The sequence below is a fragment of the Aquarana catesbeiana genome, linkage group LG12 (assembly GCF_042186555.1).
Source record: "Aquarana catesbeiana isolate 2022-GZ linkage group LG12, ASM4218655v1, whole genome shotgun sequence".
NCBI classification, from domain to species: domain Eukaryota; kingdom Metazoa; phylum Chordata; class Amphibia; order Anura; family Ranidae; genus Aquarana; species Aquarana catesbeiana.
The window spans coordinates 20890113-20914529 of NC_133335.1; the positions used below are offsets into that span (position 1 = coordinate 20890113).

The following is a 24417-nucleotide window of genomic DNA, read 5'->3' on the forward strand; positions in this document are numbered from 1 at the left end:
GAGCTTAAGGAAACAATCATCTGGTTTGAAGTGTTTGGACATTATGGGAGCATATGTGTTCATTCTAATGAATGCTCATTATTCTGTCATCATACCTCTATGGGCATTTAGAATGAAGGCCCTGTATGCATAGTTTTATTGAGGGACTAATCACATAAACATTTATAAGATTTATGTGATTTATCAAAATTTCCATGTTCAGTTACAGATCTAACAGGTCCTCTTTTCCAAACGTCATAGGTAAAATCTTAAAAAAAAGAAAAAAAAAAAGAAGCAAACAAGGGCAAGAGTGGGTGGGAAAGATGCACATTAAATAGAGGGGAGGGGTTTAGGGGCAAGCGCTACCCCTGAGGGCAGAGTCTGGATCCCATGCACTGTCTCAATATCACCAAACATGAAGGCTTGGCTCTCCTCCAAAAACATGAAGTCAATCCAGTAAAACCAAATTAATCTGTATGTATCCTGTATTTTTTATTTTTTTTTGGAGGATAGAACCGGATCTTCCATTCCCCTTTTGTCCTTCCCCCTTAGAAGCCATAAGGGTATGGTGGGAGGAGCGGTATCCTTCCAATGCAGTGGCATTTAGCTGTATTAAAAAGGTGGAAAACGACAGATTTCTTGTATGTTTTTTATGAGAATGGTGAAATAGTGTAATAATCGGATCGGATTCCAGAATAGCAAAGACAGTGAATTCCTGAGAGATTTCTCTGACTTTGGTCCAGAAGGGTTTCAGTTTTTAGGAGTAGCAAAACATGTGGAAGACTTAAAGCCCCATCAGATTTTCTGCTGACTTTTGTCTTCAGATTTACCAAAACCATGTAGTGCAAGGGCCTGCCTGATTGCATACCAATTGAAAGCCTAAGGTTTGACCTCATATTATATGGTTTTGGTAAATCTGAAGACAAAAATCAGCAGCAAATCTGATAGTGTGTATGGGGCTTAAGTCTCGGTTCACATATGACCCGCACATGGGGTCCGGTTCAGTGTTTCAGGTCCGATCTCAGCCCGAATTTTGGGCTGAATTCGGAGCTGAAACGGACCAAAAGATGCACAGCGTTTTTCCTGCAAAACGCACCGGACCTGCTGCGTAGATATGTGAACTGGCTCCATAGAGAGACGGTCAATATCTCATGCTATTGCGAATAGGATGCAGGGATCCCGCATACAATTCTAGTATGCAATGGTGTGAACCCAGCCTAAAGCTGGCCATACACCTATAGATTATCTGCAGATTTTCTTTGGTTAGATGGAAAAAATGCAACAGATTTCTCCATGTTCGCTAAACTGTGTGGATGGAGGAATCTCCCACTTTTTCCATCTAACCATAGAAAATCTGCAGATAATCTATAGGTGTATGGCCAGCTTTAGTCTTTATTTATTTCTTAAAATTCTTTTATTGTCAAGGAATTCGGCAGTAAAATACATATCAGGACACGTTGACTAGGCCTTTTGTCTGCATTGCAATGCAAACAAGTATCAGAGACATCAGTATTGATACCCTTTAATTTGAAGTCCTAAGATATGTACACCGCTCCTCCACTAGAGGGAGCAGTTTACCAGAAAATCAGGATACGTTTCCTATTCCATCCACATTAGAACCGATCACTTACCTGGGGCGGATTGAGGAGCAAACGATGGAGCTGGCGCTTGCATGATAGCAATTGGTGGTCGGGAAATCGCTTGCGTGGACTGAGCCTGGGCCTGGAAGGAGGAAGATCATAATGAATGTAATAAATTTGTGACAAGGCGACATCATTATTTCATTGTAACCACAAGACGATGATACTTCCTGCTCTGCTCATATTTTGGGTGCATCATCTCTGTGGTTTCCGTGAATCATTAATCAGGGATTTGTTATTTCATGTGAGATAAAATCCCAGATTGGTATGCTGAGGTGTTTAGGGTTCACGTGGCGCGAATGCCACTGACATGAAAAGAGGGTGACACGTGGGGGAACAATACTACATGATGATAATAATGTCTCACCACAAAAGATGTGCAAATGTTTCCTTGTGCAAACAAAACCACAAAGCCACAAAACGTGTAATAACATCATCCAGCATCAACAATCACTGCTGGAGGAGTGCTGCTACATTTCAGGGCGTTTGTGTCCATTCACACAAGGAGGTTAAAGGAGAACTCCGTGAAAACAGTTTGGCCCCCCCCTTCATTTCAAGGATTACATGCCCATTTATGCCTGGGGTATCAGTAACAAAGACTTTTGCTTACCTCATTCTATTGCTACCTGGCAGACAGTGCTAACCCCTTCTTGCTGGTGCTCAGGTTTGTGAGCAGATCCTCAGGTACAATGCAAGAGTATAGGTACTGCATTGTACTTGATGACCTCAGAGTGCACGTGACTGCCGGAGAGCTTTAGAAAAGAAGCTGCAGAGGCAGATCATAGAGCCTAGGGCAGTGATGGCAAACTCTGGCACCCCAGATGTTTTGGAACTACATTTCCCATGATGCTCAACTACACTGCAGAGTGCATGAGCATCATGGGAAATGTAGTACCAAAACATCTGGGGTGCCAAGGTTCGCAATCACTGGCCTAGAGGGAGCCAGCCGAGCGAGGGGTGAGGTAAATAAGAGTCATTTCTACTTGTACCCTAGGCATGAACACGCATTTAAAGAGGAAGTAAACCCTGATGGGTTTTACTTCCTCTTTGTTTCCCTGCAAAGGTAAAGCATAATGGGCTACTGTGTATCGCATAATAGCCCATTGTGTGTCACTTACCTGACACAGGAGCCTGCGATGTCACCGATGTCCCCTCTGCTACGGAGCGTCCAACTTCTTTGTGGGTATTGTGGCTCCTTCTCTGTGATTGGCCGGAGCCGCGATGTCACTGCCGCGCATGCGCACGGGAGCCGCCACTAACGGCATATTGCCGTTAGCAGCGGCATGCTCAGTGCGCCTGCGCGCCGCTGTCTACGAGCGGTGCCTGTCTTTTTGCAAATATCTCCTAAACCATGTAGGTTTAGGAGATATCTCTTGGACCTACAAGTAAGCCTTAATCTAGGCTTACCGGTTGGTCAAAGTGGTCAGTAAGGGTTTACAACCACTTTAACCCTTGTAGAGTGGGGGGAGTTACCCTCCCCTGCAAGGGGTTATTTTTCTTTTTCCCCCAGGTGTTAAAAATGTATGTAAACCCGAACAATGATCTCTTATTTGATCTCCTCTGGTCTGTTAAATACACCATTGAGAGTGTTTTGTTATATCAGTTTGATAAGTGGCAAAAAACACATGTTGATCCTTGCAGAAATCTTGTCAGCTGAGTGTCTGTGCTGGTATCAGTTACATTGTTCTCAGTGCTCCCTTGTGGACTACAGAACTCCTCCTCCCATTGAGAATAGGAGAGTGGGAATGGTTCATAGTTTAAAGTGTTAGTTCACCTTTACAGGTTGATAAGTGGCAAAAAATTAAACCCGTGGATGATGGAAATAAAATTGCATATTTGGCCTGCCTAAGAAATACTATTCTTAAATATATGTATGTGAACTAACCACCATGTGTACAGTCAGAGAAATCTTCCATTCTGTGAGCAGAGGAAATGTGACTTACCTGCATGGCCCTGTCCACTTTCAGATCCTCTAGTGATGGGTACAGAGACATTGTTACGGAAGTTCAGAGTCTACAAGAAAAAAAAAAAAAAAACCCCAGCGTTGGTTAGGAGTGCGGATGTACTAAACACATATTTTACTTTCTATTGTAAAAGATCTTTAGGTAATTGCACTTTTTTATACACACCCAAACTGCTGCTTCAGTAAATCCATCGTTAAGAAATGAACCTTTATGTTAAAGCCGGGCACAAAAACTTTCATGTAAATATTATTCCTTAATAATCACAAAGGATATACAGTAAATCCACCAAATGCCTTTGCAAAACACAGATATTACCGTGTGACATCATTACTATATTGCACATAACCTGTGCAGAGAGCAGAGATGTGGGAGGGGCCCACCAGGCCCCATCCACTAGAGAAAACTACAGGAGTGGCAGAGACAAGACCAGTCACCCTGCACAAGGAGAGAAAGCAGAGCTGTGGGAGGAGCCCAGCAGACTCCACCCACTACAGGAGGGCGGGACCAGACCAGTCACGCTGCATAAGGAGAGAAAGCAGAGCAGTGGGAGGGGCTTAGCAGTCTCCACCCACTACAGAAAACTATAGGGGGAGCGGAGACATGACCAATCACCCTGCACAAGGAGAGAAAGCAGAGCTGTGGGAGGGGCCCAGCAGACTCCACCCACTACAGAAAACTACAGGAGGGGCAGAGACAAGACCAGTCACCCTGCACAAGGAGAGAAAGCAGAGCTGTGGGAGGGGCCCAGCAGACTCCACCCACTACAGGAGGGCGGGACCAGACCAGTGACGCTGCATAAGGAGAGAAAGCAGAGCAGTGGGAGGGGCTTAGCAGTCTCCACCCACTACAGAAAACTATAGGGGGAGCGGAGACATGACCAATCACCCTGCACAAGGAGAGAAAGCAGAGCTGTGGGAGGGGCCCAGCAGACTCCACCCACTACAGAAAACTACAGGGGGAGCGGAGACATGACCAATCACCCTGCACAAGGAGAGAAAGCAGAGCTGTGGGAGGGGCCCAGCAGACTCCACCCACTACAGAAAACTACAGGAGGGGCAGAGACAAGACCAGTCACCCTGCACAAGGAGAGCGAGCAGAGCTGTGGGAGGGGCACAGAAGGCTCTGCCCACTACAGGCTGTCTGCACAAAGCTACAAGAGGGGGGTGGAGACAAGACCAGTCACCCTGCACAAGGAGAGCGAGCAGCAGTGAGCGGTCTTTATCACAGGAAGACAACGTTTTCACACCAAATTTCTGCACCAATCTGGAAGAAATACACAGAGCATACCGAGATTTCGATTTCAATATTCTTATTAGTTTTCCAAGCATAAAACGTGCGTACACAAATTAGAATAAGAGACTTCCAAACATTAGCAGGATGACTTACACAAGTCATCAAGGGGTATTGTAAACAGTTTCAGATAACATATTCATGTAAACATTGACCAAAAACATCATGTACTAATTCAGTTATAAAGTCCTTGATGATATAGCCTTTTATATTGCATTTGGGGGGCCCAGCAGTATTGAATGTTGCATAATTCTCGTCAAGAGAGAGGAACAACATAAGGTGTGTTTGTTGGGACACACCAATATTTAATAAAGATTACATATGACTCCTGTGTTTACATAATATTTGCTCCTCCCGGAGTTCAGCTTTAAAGTTGGACGGTAAGAGTCACAGATCACATGACTCAGCAGGTCAGTATTAGCCAATAATATTATTAGAATGAGTAAACAAAAGCTTCTCTTCCCTGCCATGACTAATGGGCTGCACCCCATCTGTTATCCTAGGTAGGATGGTCACATGGTCTCTGACTACCAATCATGACGGCAGAGAGTCTGAATGTGAGCTCAGAGGATGAGAGAGCTTCACCCATGTTTATATGTAATGAAAATCCATAGAAACACGTTGTATGATACAGTAACACACCGATAAGAATATTTACACAAAACTGATCATGTACTGAGTCTATTCCGTGTGCAAACTGAATGGTGGGGAAATAGGTATCCCTGATGGAGGGCTATAAAGCAGTGTTCATTTCATAGACTAAAACATTTTCGTCGCCTAAATTAATACTATTTTAGTCAACTAAAATACGACTAAAACTAAAACAATTGAGATGAAAAAAATACTACTAAAACAATTGAGATGACTAAAATACAACTAAAATTAAAATGGCATTTTAGTCAAAAAGAGTAAGACTAAAACAAAATTGAAATTTGACATCAAAATGAACACTGGTCTGTAGTGCCTGTTCAAACCTTAATACCATAAATAATAACATAATTCGATTTTTCACTCCAGCGGTCTATAATGAGTTTGGAAATTGTAGAGAAATGCTTAAATAATGCATTACAATGTAACTACACCCGTTAGATTTTGGATGACTAAAATGAGTTTTAATCAACTAAAATGTACTGGAGATTTAGTCGACTAAATACGACTAAAACAATTGCAGAAGACTAAAATTGGACTAAAAACTAAAATGCCATTTTAGTCAAGAGACTAAGACCAAAACTAAATTGAAATTTGCTGCCAAAATGAAGACTCTTATGAAGCCAGCTTGGTACTTTGCAATAAATGGTGGAAGAATTTGGTTCACTTTAGGTTGATATGTATATATAGGAAACATCACAAAGTCTATAGTGCCCCTTTACCCGGGGAAGAGGGTGGGGGGTTTCCTACACAAGCAATCATAATATAACCAGTTTCAGCATAAACATCAACATTCACTCACCCCCCCCCCCCCAAACACACACAAATCAACATTCACCCCCCCCCCACAAATCAACATTCACTCACCCCCGCCCCCACAAATCAACATTCACTCACCCCTCCCCCCCTCCACAAATCAACATTCACCTAACAAGAATTCACTTTTATGTTTATGAGTGGAGAAGTTCCAAGACACTATTCCCTTACACACATGTTCCTGTAGAAATGGCTGTGCATATAAGTGAGTGCTGAAGTGACCACCGGCTGGAACCATGAATACCATGAGTACCTCTTGTCAGAACAATGTTTATAAACAATGTTTCTCTGCATCTCAATCTCCTGTCTGAGCGAGGTTTAATCACAATGTTACTTTGTATCTCTCTATCTCCTTTCTGAGCAATGTTATTTTGTATCTCTCTACCTCCTGTCTTATCAATGTTTATAAATAATGTTACTCTACATCAGGGATATGCAATTAGTGGACCTCCGGCTGTTGCAGAACTACAAGTCCCATGAGGCATAGCAAGACTCTGACAGCCACAAGCATGACGCCCAGAGGCAGAGGCATGATGGGACTTGTAGTTTTACAACAGCTGGAGGTTCGCTAATTGCATATCCCTGCTCTATATGAACAATGTTTAAACAATGATACTTTGTATCACTTAACCTCCTGTGCGAACAATGTTTCTAACCAATGACACTTTGTATCTCTATCTCCTGCCTGAGCAATGTTTATAAACAATGTATAGATCTCTTGCTCAAACAGTTTTTATAAACAAAGTTACTTTCTATCTCTCTATTTGGCATCTGAACAGTGTGAATAGCAGACAATTGAGAGCAGCTGCTGCAGAAGCACAGGGCATACTACGTTCTTCAATTAAGTGTTTTTTGTGCCTGTGTAGCATGCTCAGCGTCCACAACTGGTTAAAGTGAATATGAAGCTTAAACTTATTTTTTTAATTTTATCATGAATTTTATCGTCAGTGCCACCTATCAGAGTCACCTATCATTGTAGCCTCATCAGTGCCACCTCATCAGAGCAGCCTCATCAGTGCCACCTATCATTGTAGCTTCATCAGTGCCTACCAGTGCCGCCTCATCAGTGCCACCTATCATTGTAGCCTCATCAGTGCCTACCTGTGCCTCCTCATCAGTGCCGCCTCATCAGAGCAGTGTCACCTATCAGTGCCCATTAGTGCAGCCTATCAGTGCCCATCTATCATTGTAGCCTCATCAGTGCCGCCTCATAAGTGCCATCTATCAGTGCCCATCAGTGCAGCCTGTCATCGCTGAGGGAGCCGACATGTTCCCTCTGCGTTTCTTCTGGGTTCGCGGCTCTGGCGCTGTGAGTAACCGGAGCCGCGACGTCACTCCCGCGCATGCCCGCAGGAGTCCTCTTTCCGGCAAGGAGCTCTGATTTTCCAGCAGCATCCGCCGGACCTTCAGAGCTCATGCGCCACTAACGTCAGCGGCTGCATGCAAGGTGAATATCTCCGACACTGTACAGGTTTAGGAGACAATCATTTTACCTACAGGTAAGCCTTATTATAGGCTTTATTATAGGTTTACCTGTAGGTAAAAATGTGAGAGCGGGGTATACAAGCGCTTTGAGTAGTGTCTGTATATGGGTGATTTATGGAGAATAGGGATATTGTCTCTGTCAGAAGTAAAGGACTGTATCTGTGTTGTTACCTTTTCTGCACAGCTCTGGCTTCCTGAGAACAAGCGCCTGTGGCAGGGATCCAAGCCTACTTGCACAGGACAAGCTTAGGTTTCAGGAAATTCCGGAATAAATTCCGCTGTTGGCTGCTGGCAAGTTTTCACCAAACAAGTTCTTCAAAGAGGAGGTTTCAGAGTAATCATTTGACTGGAGCTCTCCAACATGGCTGCTGCTGAATCACAAAATGGCTGACCAGCTCAGTGCCTATTACACAATGACTGTGCTGGGCGCGGACCTGTGACACGGTCAATATTGACGTTCTGTCATTATTCTTTCCGAGTGCAAGTTGTTCCGTGACAGAATGAGGTGTGTTATAAATAACATTCTGCCATTCACTGGAAACTATTAGCATGATAGAGAAGGAGAACACTGTGCTGCTGTGTTATGGGAGCAAAGAATCAAAAGTATTTCCTTCTAAACTGGAGACATTTCTCGGTTAAACTATCTCTTATGAGCCCTCTAGGTAAACTTTACACCCCTGCTGCCCAACCTGGGGCTCCAGGGCCACATGTGGCCCTTTGGTGTTTCAGCTGTGGCCCTTGCGCCCCAGCAGTCAGTAGAAGGAGTACTGATTTATAAAGTATCCCTGAATTGTATGAAAGTCCAGCGGTCTCATGAAACACGAGCCTCCTATAGCATGACTTAAATTGATAATTAAAATGTATTTTTTTTTAAAAATAAGAAACATGTTATACTTACCTGCTGTGTGCAATGGTTTTGCACAGAGCAGCCCCGATCCTCCTCTAATCGGATCCCCCACTGGCGATCCTGGCTCCTCCCACCTGTTGAGCCCCCTCCATAGCAAGCCATTTTCTATGGGGGGGCACTTGTGCGTGCTCGCTCCCAAGCCGGCTGTGTGTGTCTATAGACACAAAGAGCACAACTCTGCCCCACCCTCTCCTCACTGGCTGTGATTGACAGCAGTGGCTTCCTCTCCAATGAGGAGAAAGAGAGCTAAAATCTTGTATATAGTCCCTTATCATCCTCTCCAAGAGCTTGCATACTATTGATGTTAGGCTAACTGGTCTGTAATTCCCAGGGATGTATTTTGGCCCTTTTTAAATATTGGTGCTACTTTTCTCCAATCAGTTGGTATCATTCCAGTCAGTAGACTGTCAGTAAAAATTAGGAATAATGGTCTGGCAATTACTTGAGTTCCCAAATAACCCTCGGGTGCAAGCCATCAGGTCCCGGTGACTTAATAATGTTAAGTCTTTAGATTTACCTTCAACCATGTAGTGCAAGGGCCTGCCTGATTGCATACAATATGAAAGTGTTTAGGTGTGACCTCATATTCTATGGGTTTGGTAAATCTAAAGGAAAATTGTACAAGGAAATTGTATAATGTATGGCCAGTCTTAGAACCATTTTCTATGTAGCAATACAGGTAATAAATATTATATGCGACCCTAGGGTTGCCACCTGTCCGGGATTCACCTGGACAGTTCGGGTTTGGAATTATGTGTCCGGGTTTCAGACTGCCTGAAACCTGGACACATTATTCAGACTGGACTATGGCTTCCCAGTAGGGTTGCTGGCTGCAGTTGTCTAAGCTGAGAGTGTCTGTTACTCTCCCTTTCATGCTGCCCAAAGCCACAACTAACAATCCCCCCCACACACACACAGATGGGAGAGGAGAGAGGGCTCGATCTGCACCTCTTCTTCCAGCCCTACCCCTCTGTGTCTGCCCACACTCTTTAGAAAAGGAAAGTGGGGGGCTGGAAATTTGATGTCCAGTAGCCTCAGATACACCTGGATGAGAGGTGCTGACTCCCAAGGGGTGAGTGAGCTCACCATCCATCCCTGTCTGTAACTGAAGTCTCCCCCTTCTCTCTCCTGCCTCTGAGTAAGTACACTAAGGCAAATCAGGGTTCTCAGAGCACCCCTTACATCAGAGTTCCCCCTTCAATCAGAGTCCTCTCCGTACATCAGAGTTCTCAATGTTCCCCCTTAAATCAGGGTTCCCAGAGCATCCCTTAGGTCAGAGTCCCCAGTGTTCTCCCTTACATCAGAGTCTGCAGAGTCCCCCCTTACAGTGAAAGGGAACTCTGCGAGTTCAGATGTAAAAGGGGAACTCTGTGGACTCTGATGTAAAGGGGGACTCTTGTTATTAACTTCATATGATTAGAAATGCCACTAAAGTGTTCGGGTTTGACTTGGAGAAAAAGGTGGCAACCCTATGCGACCCTTTGAAGACATTAGGGGCCACATTTGAGGCCCCCTTTGCTTTGTAGGTTGACAACCACTGCATTACACCTTCCAGACCCAACAGCCCCCCCCCCCCATCTCATCTTACCTGATTGAGGGCGTTTTAACCTAGAGTGTAAATTTTTATATCTACTATTGGTGAGTTCTCACATCTATGACAAGGTGGCCATATTATAGAAATCACTTCATAACAGCAAGAACAGGAAACATTAAAACAATGTGCAAAGGAGCTTACAATCTAAAGAGAAAAGGGAACGATTTTAGGGGTAAAAGTGATTTGGCAACAGATGTTATGTTGTTGTAGTGTAGTAATGGGAGGAAACAAGAAAAGGTCTGTGTACAGAGAGAGATGTCTTTAAATCAGGATATTTTCTTAATTTATTACAGATATTTATACAGCGCTGACAATTTACGCCGCACTTTACGTATTGTACATTTCACATTAGTCTCTGAACTCAAGGAGCTTACGGCCTAATGCCGCGTACACACGATCGGAAAATCGGCCAGCAAAAGACCGATGAGAGCTTTTGGTCGGAAAATGCGACCGTGTGTATGCTCCATCGGACTTTTGCTGGCCGAATTCCAGCCAGCAAAAGATTGGGAGCAAGTTCTCAATTTTTGGGTCGGAAAAAGTTCCTATCCGAAAATGCAATAGTCTGTAGCAATTCCGATGTGCAAAATTCCTACGCATGCTCGGAAACAATTTGACGCATGCTCAGAAGCATTGAACTTCATTTTCTCGGCTCGTCGTAGTGTTGTACGTCACCGCGTTCTTGACGGTGGAAAGTTCAGCGAACTTTTGTGTGACCGTTGTGTATGCAATGCAAGCTTAAGCGGAATCCCTTTGGAAAAGCCATCATATCATTTTCCGACCAAAATCCCGATCGTGTGTAGGCGGCAATAGGTGAACATCTCACACACGTAAACAATTATACTAGGGCCAATTTAGACAGGAGACAAAGTGGGGAACCCAATAAAGCACTACCGACAGATTTCTGGTGCTATGGCCCTTTAAAATGACCTTCAAAAATCTCTTTTGCCCGCTTTACTAATTATACTCACACGTGGAGAAGATTTGGGTAGTTCTTAATAATTTTACAAAGCGGTGCTTTGGTGCACAAAATTCAAAAATAATTACCTCCAGTTCGCAGATAATCAAACAGGAGGTACAGTGGAGGGAAAAAAAGTATTTGATCCTCTGCTGATTTTGTACGGTTTGCCCGCTGACAAAGAAATGATCAGTCTATAATTTTAATGGTTGGTTTATTTTACCAGTGAGAGACAGAATAACAACTAAAATATCCAGAAAAATGCATTTTAAAAAAGTTATAAATTGATTTGCATTTTAATGAGTGAAATAAGTATTTGATTGCCTATCAGTCAGCAAGATTTCTGACTGCCAGGTGTCTTCTATACAGGTAACGAGCTGAGATTAGGAGCACTCTCTTAAAAGGAGTGCTCCTAATCTCAGCTTGTTACCTGTATAAAAGACGCCTGTCCACAGAAACAATCAGATTCTAATCTCTCCTCCATGGCCAAGACCAAAGAGCTGTCCAAGGATGTCAGGGACAAGATTGTAGACCTACACAAGGCTGGAATGGGCTACAAGACCATCGCCAAGCAGCTTGGTGAGAGGGTGACAACAGTTGGTGCGATTATTTGCAAATGGAGGGAACACAAAATAATGGTCAGTCTCCCTCAGTCTGGGGCTCCATGTAAGATCTCACCTCGTGGAGTTTCAATGATCATGAGAACGGTGAGGAATCAGCCCAGAACTACACGGGAGAATCTTGTCAATGATCTCAAGGCAGCTGGGACCATCGTCACCAAGAAAACAATTGGTAACACACAATGGCATGAAGGACTGAAATCCTGCAGTGCCCGCAAGGTCCCCCTGCTCAAGAACGCACATGTACGGGTCCGTCTGAAATTTTCTAATGAACATCTGAATGATTCGGAGAACTGGATGAAAGTGTTGTGGTCAGATGAGACCAAAATCAAGCTCTTTGGCATCAACTCAATGTGTTTGGAGGAGGAGGAATACTGCCTATGACCCCAAGAACACCATCACCACTGTCAAACATGGAGGTAGAAACATTATGCTTGGGGGGTGTTTTTCTGCTAAGGGGACAGGACAACTTCACCGCATCAAAGAGACGATGGACGGGGCCATGTACCATCAAATCTTGGATGAGAACCTCCTTCCCTCAGCCAGGGCATTGAAAATGGGTCGTGGATGGGTATTCCAGCATGACAATGACCCAAAACACACGGCCAAGGCAACAAAGGAGTGGCTCAAGAAGAAGCACATTAAGGTCCTGGAGTAGCCTAGCCAGTCTCCAGACCTTAATCCCCAAAAAAATATGCGAAGAGAGCCGGTGGTTCGAGTTACCAAATGTCAGGGTCAAAACCTTAATGACTTGGAGAGGATCTGCAAAGAGGAGTGGGACAAAATCCCTCCTGAGATGTGTGCAAACCTGGTGGTCAACTACAAGAAACGTCTGACCTCTGCGATTGCCAACAAGAGTTTTGCCACCAAGTACTGTCATGTTTTGAGAAGGGGTCAAATACTTATTTTACTCATTAAAATGCAAATCAATTTATAACTTTTTGGAAATGCGTTTTTCTGGATATTTTTATTGTTATTTTGTCTCTCACTGTTAAAATAAACCGACCATTAACCACTTGCCGACCGCCGCAAGCCGATGTACGTCCAAAGTTTGGCGGGGGATATCGTTGTTATGCCAGCAGCTAGCTGCCATAACCCTGGTATCCCCGTTTTCGTGCGGCAGTCGGCTACAAGATAAAAGTGGTTTCTGCGGCGGATTCGCCACGAGATCACTTTTATCGGTTGCGGGAGAGGGGCCCCCCCTCCCGCCGCGATCCGGTGCCCTCCGCCGCTTACCGGAGCCGTCGGTAGCAGCGGAGGCGATCGCATCTGTCCCCTTGTTGTGCCTGGAATTGAGTGAGGGGAAGATGGCGCCCACATGTCTCCATGACACTGCAGGGTGGAAGCGACATCAAAAACGTCACTTCCGCCCATACCTCATAAAGGCACAATTTTTTCAATGTCATTTTTTTAAATGACTTTTTTTTTTTTATTGCATTTTAGTGTAAATATGAGACCTGAGGTCATTTTGACCCCAGATGTCATATTTAAGAGGACCTGTCATGTATTTTTTTTTTCTATTACAAGGGATGTTTACATTACTTGTAATAGGAATAAAAGTGACACAATTTTTTTTTTTTTACAACAGTGTAAAAATAAATAAAATCATGTAAAATAAATAAGAAAAATAGAATTTTTTTTTTTTTAAAACGCCCCTTCCCGACGAGCTCGCGCGCAGAAGCGAACGCATACGTGGGTAGCGCCCGCATATGAAAACGGTGGTCAAACCACACATGTGAGGTATCGCCTGGATCGTTAGAGCGAGAGCAATAATTCTAGCCCTAGACCTCCTATGTAACGCAAAACATGCAACCTGTAAAATTTTTGAAACCTCGCCTATGGAGATTTTCGAGGGTAAAAGTTTGACGCCATTCCACAAGCGGGCGCAATTTTGAAGCGTGACATGTTGGGTATCAATTTACTCGGTGTAATATTATCTTTCACAATATAAAAAAAAATTGGGCTAACTTTACTGTTGTCTTATTTTTTTTATTCAAAAAAGTGAATTTTTTCCAAAAACTTGTAAGACCCGATCCCCCTTCCCCTTACAACTATCTACAGAGGTCATGCATTCAACTGGCGCCCTCCCTTAAGTACCTTGGTATCCAGATACATACTGAACTTTCTGGGTACGAGGAACTTAATGTCACCCCTATAGTCCAACAGATGACGGAGAAATTCCGTAACTGGTCGTCATTGCCCCTTAATTTATTTGGTCGCATAAACATATTTAAAATGATCTTTCTACCAAAATTTCTCTATAGCTTTAGGGCCTCCCCGGTTTTCCTTACCAAAAAATTATTTGCAAAACTTGACTCTGCCCTGTTTACTTTCATTTGGAACGGTAGCCAACCTCGTATAGCCAAATCATCATTACAAGCAGCCAAGCCTGTAGGCGGATTGGCTTGCCCAAATTTAAGGAATTATTTTCTCGCTTCCCAGCTCACTTATATCCATGATTGGTTGCACTCTGATCCCCAAAAACCGTCCATGGCTTTTCTATTATCTTTATTTGCATCCCCTACCTCCTTGAAGGACGAACTACATAGGTAAAAAAAAACGGGTGGTTCCAGATTTTCTCCCGCTGAGGTTTGCTTTATGGCCTGGAGGGAGGGGGGAAAGATACTGTCACAATCCCAAGTCGAAATTTCGCCACAGACTCCTCTGTGGCGGAACCCGAATATTCCTGAGCTCTATGGTCATCCAGATTCGGCGTGGTGGGCCCCGTTTTGGGATCACACACCTCTCTCATATTTTTGAGGACAATATATTACTGCCCTTTGAATCCATTCGATTTAAATATGGCATTGCAAACAAATTCTTCTTCAAATACCTTTTATTGCGACATGCCCTCAAGACACAATTTGGCTCATTGACCATAGGGCTCAAGGAATCCTCCATGGAGGACCTTCTGTCATTTCCAGAGATAAACAAACTTGTGACGACCTTCTATGGGCGCCTTCAGGTGATGGGCGCGGATCCTTTTCAGAACTCTCAATGTAAATGGCAAAGGATTATGCCTGAGCTTTCTGAAGAGGACTGGGAGGAGGCAGTGGAAGTATGCTTTCAGGATATCATCAGTACGGCTAATGTCCTGATACAATTTAAGTTTATACATCACTTACATTATACACCCGCTAGGCTGGTTACTATGGGACTGGGTCAGGATATTGCATGCGCTAGATGTAAAAGGATTGCTGCTGATTTCTTTCATATGTTTTGGACATGTCCTGGACTTGCAGCATTCTGGAAAGATGTTTTTTCCTTTTTCAACCGTAAGCTACATATACCGCTGCCGCAAACTCCAGAGGTCGGACTTCTGGGAGTACTAAATGATAGTGTTCCTCGCACTCATGCTAGGATGTTGATACGTATTTTATTGTTTTATGCACGTAAGACCATTTTACTGCATTGGAAAGATACTTAACCCCCTTCAGCCCAAGCCTTCTTCCGTATTGTTCATGGGACTCTCCCCAAATTTAAGTTGATATACAAGAGTAGGGCATGCCCTAGGAAGTTCACCAAGATCTGGCAGCCATGGCTGGATGTTTCAAAGGACTTCTGGGGGGATGTCCTCTCCTCGCAGTTATCTCAGTGAGGAGGCGAGGAGATGTGTTCTTAGCAAACATTACTTGACATATATCTTAATGTGGATGGAAATTTGTATACGTTCTAATGAGAGTTTATTCCACAAGGAGTGCTGGAATTATGCTGTATTACTGGGGGTCGTGGGTGACAGATGTGTGTATGAATGACGCGACTTTGTTCTGGTTGGTTGTTTTATACAGCTGTACTACTTCATGATTCCTGCTATATCTTCATGGATCTAAATACCTATGACATACATGTATGTAGAACAGTCTGTATTATTGGTTCTTTTATTATTTCATCGTTTTTGTATTATTTTCATTGTAAAAATCCAAAATAAACACCTTTAAGAAAAAAAAAACTTGTAAGACCGCTGCGCAAATACGGTGTGAAAAAAAAGTATTGCAATGACCACCATTTTATTCTCTAGGGTGTTAGAAAAAAAACAATATATATTGTTTGGGGGTTCTAAGTAATTTTCTAGTAAAAAAAACCTGTTAGAAACACCTAAAATCCAAAACGAGGCTAGTCTTTAAGTGGTTAAAATTATAGACTGATCATTTCAGTGTCAGTGGGCAAACAAAATCAGCAGGGGATCAAATACTTTTTTCCCTCACTGTAATTAAGACCAACTCTAACTTGGTGTACATAGACAGAGTGCCTGTCCCTGTACACATTGCAGCAGAGACTCATTTTGCCACCACCACCCTTTCCCTGTCACTGGTTGTTAAGGACGCTGTCAGCTTAACATCCGACTTCCCTCTAGCAATGAGTGACGCTGCAGTGGGCAGGGCCTAATGGGGAAGCTGAGACACTAGTTCCCTATCAGGTTTGCTCTTGCCTTGTAATTGACAGTAGGTGGTGGGCAGATTCTGTAGCCCATAGCAGTCTATTGGCTAAGGATCAACCCACTACGTGCTGTCAATCACCAGGGGAGCAGACTTGATCGGGAACTAGTGTATGTGAATCCCCATCAGGTCCAACCCACCAAGGGGTCTGACAGGTGCAGCTATAGGTAGGTAGTTGCACCAAAGACGCAGTGTCTGTTTGTAAACCATGGCCTCAATGTGCCCCCACACTGGTATTTGCTGTGTGGAGGCACGTTGGGTACTCTTTATGAATTCCCAAGAATATAACATCATATACTACATTCTTTTGAAAAGACAGCTGGTCAAGGCAGGTTAAAGGACAACTTCACCTTTAGTGAAGTTGCCTTTAAAAAATTGTCCCCCCCCCCCACATACAGACCGCCTGGGATTATACTTACCCTACTCCCCATGATTTTTCCTCTGACATGGTCACTGAGATAAAAAGTGATAAAGAATCCAAAGTTGTACAGGAATAAAGAACTCTTCCAACTGGGACACATGTTCTGGTTAGCGTTGCCTACAAAGGGAATTACCCTCACTATGCAGGGATTTTCTTTCACTTCTTGATGTTACATACACTTTAAAGGGCAGGGTGAATTCCTGACAACATATGGAGAGAAGTTCTGGGGAAGAGAGGCAACACAAGCGAAGATAGAAGGTGAAGAACTTTTGCCAGATAGTAATGCATTCCTGAGGACTTTAAAGTCTTGAAAGAATGGTGAATCCCTCATGGCATGCGGAAAGAAGTAACAAGCAAGGGAAAGTCCCAAACCTATGTGTAAGAAGTGATGACTATGAAAAAAAAAAAAAAAAAGGTAAGTCAGAGTTTCTGGGTTGGTATAAGCCCGGCAGCTAAAAGGAGATACAAATGTGAATGGCTGTATATGATAGACGTAGTGTTTTGTCCTGAGGACAATAAAGCTGGCCGTACATTGGTAGATTTAAGAACATTTGTCGTAAAATTCTCATCAGTACATCTGTTGACTTGACAAAGGGCATTCGGAAGTACTTTTATTTTAATGCATTCTTTATATAGGAAGAATTATTATTATTATTTTTTTTTTTACTACATAGCAGGAAAAAGTACAGTTCAAAACATAAACAGTATTATAACTAGTCACCCATCATGGGGTATAATAAAAAACAGCAATTGACATCATGGGTAGACAACTATATCCGTCAACGATAAGGCGGTTCCTCGTGATTTCACCAAGTGATACCATCTCATCACATGACAAAGTTCAGGCCCATATTTACGAAAAAAAAGGGGGGGGGGGGCAAAGAGTAGGATAGGGAATGAATGAAAAGGGTGGAGTAAAGTAACAGCAAAACGAGTACAGGCAGTACCCAAGTAACATCCGACTTACAAACAAATCATACTTCAGAATGGAGGCAGCGTGACGTCACGCCGGCCCCAGAAACATCTTGCTGCTCACCTCGTGATACCTGTCAGACCCGCCAGCAAACCCACATCACTGCATGGCCAGTTAATCCTTCCCTATGCTATCCAAAACTTAAAAAAAAAAAAAAACATTTTTGCCTGGAGTTAGAAAAAATTTACCTGTTCCAACTTACATGCAAATTCAACTTAAGAACAAACCTACAGAACCTTGTTTGTAACCCGGGGCCCGCCTGTAGTGGGTTCAAAGGAGGGAATAATAGGAAAAGATAAGGGTGGGACCTGCTCCTAGCCAGGTTGTTATTTGCTCTTTTTTAACATTTGATTTTAGAATAAAGGTAATTTATTAAACAAAAACCACATTCACTGTTGGAAATTTGTTCGAGAAAGGGCCCTTTCACACTGGTTCACACCATCAGGTCCGCCTGTAATTTTTTAAGGCAGACCTGATCGGACCTTGCAGTCTCTTCTATGGAGCGGCAGATGTCAGCTGACACATGTCTGCTGACATCCGGCGCTATCCGATCCTGCCCGCAAAAAACAGACGGACGGTGGTGCTATTTTCCATCCGTCTGGCGGATCAGATGGAAACAGACAAGGCGGTCCTTTTCCATCTGATTTCCCCATAGAGGAGAGCAGGACTGTGTCCATCTCTGCTCTGCACAGTGAGCGGACACAGACCTGTCACCTGCCTGCTCAGCGAGGATCAGCGGAGTGATCCCCCCCCCCCCCATTGAGCAAGCAGAATCCGCTGCACGGAGGCGCTCACGTAGAAAGGGGCCAACAGGTTTCCATTCCACTCCTTCAAATTTTCATGTCCCTGTGCTGAAGTGTGCTGGGTTCACACTGATGTGACCACATGTCCCAGCAGGGGATCCCTGTACACCAATTCAGGTGCAAATCAGTTCCGAATTTTTGCCTGAATTCGCACCTGAAACGGAGCCAAAGACACGCAGGACTCTTCTGCAATCCTATCCACGGACGCCCCCGGAGCCGTGTGAATCGGCTCCATTGAAAGCCGGTCACAATCCCCTGTCATACGAATTGGATGCGGGCAATCTCGAATCAGTGTGAACCCAGCCTAACAGTTTGAAAATTGAAAGAACCTTCCTGAAACAAAAGTTTTCAAATGAAATTGTTCCAGAGTATGGCCAGAAAATTAAAAAAAAAAAAAGAATGCTCAATCGCTCAATGCTCAATCGCTCATTGACTAGTCTGCATGCAGCTCCACATTGCTCGAGATGCAAATGGCTCTTCACGCTGTACGGGGTTCTGTTTCCCTGTGGATGAGCTCTAAGAAAGAAGGCAGCCGACTAGTGAGGAGGTTTGAGCTTTACCAAGTACTGAAAACCAGGGACTGTCCCCAGACGGACAGCTGACAATGGCAGACAAAAAGAATTTGAGAAGCAGATAGGTGAGATCAGTGGAAAGGCAATACAAGCATCACAACTTCCAGTATGAGGAGCAGCAAGTCCTGGGTGTGAAGTTTCCAGGAGGAGCGAAGAATAATATACAGGTATGAAAGAACTGGGAGAACCAGGAACCCGACACTGGCCCCCGAGGGAGACACCGAAACTGGTCATACGACTTCGCAAATACAACTGACGTCTCTATGAATATTAGTGAGGCAGCTAGACATTATTGGGGACAATAAGATTTTAAAGACATATTTCTTATTGTACTATTTCCTATGTAGCCAGAAACCCTGCGCCAAATTTACGCAACATTTTCTCTGTTATCACTGTACGGCATTATTGTTGACACAAATTTATAAAGAAATACCACCGGATTGATAAGGAAGATGGAGGGAAATAAGATCTCTTCCATATTGTCCAACCTGTAATAATTGTGTCGCACCTTTGAGACAATTCAATAAGATAATAAAGACATATTTCTGACATTGTGGATGTAGCCAGAAACCCTGCGCCAAATGCGACATGCGACATTCTCACTGTTTGTACCGACGTCTGCAATAATTTCAAGTAGTTCTTATTTGTGAGGCCTTGCCACAAATTCATAAAGAACTACACCATATTGATTAGGAAAAATGGAGGGAAATAAGATCTCTTCCATGTTGTTGAATGTGTAATATTTGTGTTGTACCTTTGAGGCAATTCAATAATAATAAAAACAATGCCAGAGATGGCTGTTCCCAGCACAATCACTTATACATGTGCACTGCCGAAATATTCATTTGTTTTCATTTCATTCGTTTTTGTTTTTTTTTTTTTTCCGTTTTTTGGGTCATTCGTTATGATTGCAGTCCGTAAATTCAAAAATTTGTAAGTCGGAAAATAAGAAAGAAAATCGGAAAATTTGAAAGAATAACTAACTAATGATAACTAACTATTAAATTATATGTATTGGAATTTCCTTTCAAATTTGGCTGTTAGTGAACGGAACAAATACAAATTTATCCGAAGTTACGAATTATTCGAAATAATGAATGCTGCATCTAAACAAATGGAACGGAATGAATTAATAATAAAAAGTTTTTATCATTATTTATTATTATTATTATTAATACGCTACGTTCCATTTGTTTAGATACGTTATTTCGGATAATTCGTAACTTCGGATAAATCTGTATTCATTACGTTCACTAACAGCCAAATTTGCGAAATTCCAATACCTATAATTGAATAGTTAGTAATAGTTAAGTTATTATTAGTTAGTTATTATTTCAGATTTTCAAATTCTGAATTTCCGAATTTTCAGATTTCTGAATGTTCGGAAAAATTTGTTGCACGGGTTTTAGTTAATTCTGAAATCTTCCAAATTAACGAATTTGTCGAAATTCGTTATAAAAAAGAATTCGGAACAAAACTAATTGCACATGTGTATTTCTGACATCTGGCATCCCTATGACAATTAGTGAGGCAGCTAAACATATTAGGGACAATAAGATATTATTTCTTCTTATTATTATATTATTATAAGACATACAGTGGGGACGGAAAGTATTCAGACCCCCTTACATTTTTCACTCTTTGTTATATTGCAGCCATTTGCTAAAATCATTTAAGTTCATTTTTTTCCTCATTAATGTGCACACAGCACCCCATATTGACAGAAAAACACAGAATTGTTTACATTTTTGCAGATTTATTAAAAAAGAAAAACTGAAATATCACATGGTCCTAAGTATTCAGACCCTTTGCTCAGTATTTAGTAGAAGCCCCTTTTGATCTAATGCAGCCATGAGTCTTTTTGGGAAAGATGCAACAAGTTTTTCACACCTGGATTTGGGGATCCTCTGCCATTCCTCCTTGCAGATCCCCTCCAGTTCTGTCAGGTTGGATGGTAAACGTTGGTGGACAGCCATTTTTAGGTCTCTCCAGAGATGCTCGATTTGGTTTAAGTCAGGGCTCTGGCTGGGCCATTCAAGAACAGTCACGGAGTTGTTGTGAAGCCACTCCTTCGTTATTTTAGCTGTGTGCTTAGGGTCATTGTCTTGTTGGAAGGTAAAACTTCGGCCCAGTCTGAGGTCCTGAGCACTCTGGAGAAGGTTTTCATCCAGAATATCCCTGTACTTGGCCGCATTCATCTTTCCCTCGATTGCAACCAGTCCTCCTGTCCTTGCAGCTGAAAAACACCCCCACAGCTTGATGCTGCCACCACCATGCTTCACTGTTGGGACTGTATTGGACAGGTGATGAGCAGTGCCTGGTTTTCTCCACACATACCGCTTAGAATTAAGGCCAAAAAGTTCTATCTTGGTATCATCAGACCAGAGAATCTTATTTCTCACCATCTTGGAGTCCTTCAGGTGTTTTTTTTAGAAAACTCCATGCGGGCTTTCATGTGTCTTGCACTGAGGAGAGGCTTCCGTCGGGCCACTCTGCCATAAAGCCCCGACTGGTGGAGGGCTGCAGTGATGGTTGACTTTCTACAACTTTCTCCCATCTCCCGACTGCATCTCTGGAGCTCAGCCACAGTGATCTTTGGGTTCTCCTTTACATCTCTTACCAAGGCTCTTCTTTGGCCGGATGGCCAGCTCTAGGAAGGGTTCTGGTGGTCCCAAACGTCTTCCATTTAAGGATTATGGAGGCCACTGTGCTCTTAGGAACCTTAAATGCAGCAGAACTTTTTTTGTAACCTTGGCCAGATCTGTGCCTTGCCACAATTCTGTCTCTGAGCTCTTCAGGCAGTTCCTTTGACCTCGTGATTCTCATTTGCTCTGACATGCACTGTGAGCTGTAAGGTCTTATAGAGACAGGTGTGTGGCTTTCCTAATCAAGTCCAATCAGTATAATCAACACAGCTGGACTCAAATGAAAGTGTAGAACCATCTCAAGGATGATCAGAAGAAATGGACAGCACCTGAGTTAAATATATGAGTGTCACAGCAAAGGGTATGAATACTTAGGACCATGTGATATTTCAGTTTTTTTTTAATAAATCTGCAAAAATGTCAACAATTCTGTGTTTTTCTGTCAATATGGGGTGCTGTGTGTACATTAATGAGGAAAAAAAATGAACTTAAATGATTTAAGCAAATGGCTGCAATATAACAAAGAGTGAAAATTTTAAGGGGGTCTGAATACTTTCCGTCCCCACTGTATTTATTATATTCTTATAAGAAATATTTCTGACATTGTGGATGTAGCCAGAAACCCTGTGCCAAATGCATGCGACATTTTCACTCTTAGTAACGACGTCTGCAACAATTTCAAGTAGTTCTTATTTGTGACGCTTTCACTGTACGGCACTATTGTTGCCACAAAAAACTATAAAGAAATACCACCGGATCGATAAGGCTAAGGAGGGAAATAAGACCTCTCCGTATTGTTGAACGCGTAATAATTGTGTCATGAGACAATTCTGAAACATAACTTGTTCCTCTGGAAATGATATTTGATACGTTTGCTTTTCTGACCCAAATTCTCCAAAGAACTTCTGTAACACTTCACCACTTGGCAGGAGAGATGATGGTAGCAGTCTGATTGATATACAACTTACTGGCACCTACATGAATTGGTCGCAAGTTCCGTTACACTACCGCAAGACAGGTTTATAAAGAGGATATGAAGATGAATTCCAAAGATCGTCCTTAGGATGCATAGGTCATCCATGCAATGGTATTTAGGACCATGGATCACTATAAAGGGCAGGGAAATACAGTTTTCGATCTCACATAGACTGGATGAGCGAGGTGTCCTTTCCTGGGGAGTGAGATTCTGCAGTGTTCCTGACGGTGAGGGTACAATACTGTGGAAGCATTGCTATATGTTATCTGCTCTCTCTAACCAGGGATGGAATCTCCTATGTGACATGGGCCTTAGACCTTTTGTTCGAAAAAATAAAATGGTGCATACGATAAGGCCATCATTTGTTTCGTTTCTTCTAAATAAAGTCCAGCATGTTGGATCAGGCACTTTCAATTGCGGCACGAAAATCGCATGCCGTCCGGTTTCTCGCCTCAGACATAACGAGCAGATAAATGACCCGTGTCTGGGCAGCATTTCCCTCCTATCTCCAACGTTCAATCCCCTGTTGTCTCTTCCATTCTTTTCGTCCAGCACTGGATATTCCACTCCTTGAACCTCACGCTTTCTATGCTGGCCACATTTTACCAACTTAATGTACAGTTCAAATGCCTACTGGACTGGATATAAATGGGTTGGCGTGCTTAGGATGGACCCTCGTACTACAGCAGATTGTACAATGATTGTACAGTGCTGTGTATGGTCAGCTTTGCCCTGCTCTTCTTTCTGTGTGCTGGGTGTCAAGAGGGAGAATAGAAGGGGTACGCAGGGGGAGGAAAACCAGAGGCAAAAGATACGGGAAGTAACAGGTTGGGGCTATGACCTCCACTCATTAAAGCGGAAGTAAACCACATTGAGGGTCCTTTCACACTGGGGCGAGGGCGTTGTCGGCGGTAAAGCGCCGCTATTGTAAGTGGCGCTTTACCATCGGTATGCGGCCACTAGCGGGGCGGTTTTACCCCCCTGCTAGCGGCCGAGAAAGTGTTAAAACCACCGCAAAGCGCCTCTTCAGAGGCGCTTTGCCGGCGGTATAGCCGCGCCGTCCCATTGATTTCAATGGGCAGGAGCAGTATACACTCCGCTCCTTCACCGCTCCGAAGATGCTGCTAGCAGGACTTTTTTTACCGTCCTGCCTGCGCATCGCTCCAGTGTGAAAGCCCTCGGGGCTTTCACACTGGAATGAAAGGAGCGGCACTTTCTGGTCGGTTTGCAGGCGCTATTATTAGCGCAATAGCGCCTGCAAACCGCTCCAGTGTGAAAGGACCCTTATAGAAATAAATGTGATGCATACTAGCACATTATGAGAGATTTACCTTAAAACTAAGCCCTCCAGCATCGCTCTGTGACCGCTGAGAGACACCATCTTCAACTGGTCTTCCTTTCGGGTTAGCGGCCTCCGGCTACATGAGTGGCCGGGGGCACGGTGACGTCACTCCCGTGCGGGAGCTGCTGTTTTACGGCACATGCTCTGAAGGTCTGGCACGGTATGCCGGACTTTCAGAGCGCATGTGCCGATGACGTCACCAGCTGCTTGCACTCCGAATATCTACTAAACAGTGCATGTTTAGGAGATATTTACAGTACCCACAGGTAAGGCCTGTTACAGGCTTACCTGTAGGTAAAAGATGAAAAAGTGGGTTTACTACCACTTTAAAGAACTGGGGGGGAGTCGGGA

At 43.4% G+C, this 24417-nt stretch overlaps 1 protein-coding gene across 1 annotated transcript in view; it reads right to left on the bottom strand.

Annotated features, from left to right (window-relative positions):
- Positions 1-24417, bottom strand: part of SDCBP2 (syndecan binding protein 2) — a 48446-nt gene that overhangs the window by 23063 nt on the left and 966 nt on the right. The window contains exons 2-3 of the mRNA XM_073607357.1: positions 3563-3632; positions 1611-1701 (exon numbers count right to left, since the gene is read on the bottom strand). Coding sequence (XP_073463458.1) covers positions 1611-1701; positions 3563-3613 — 142 coding nt within the window. The 5' untranslated portion in view covers positions 3614-3632. The remainder of the gene's footprint in view (positions 1-1610; positions 1702-3562; positions 3633-24417) is intronic.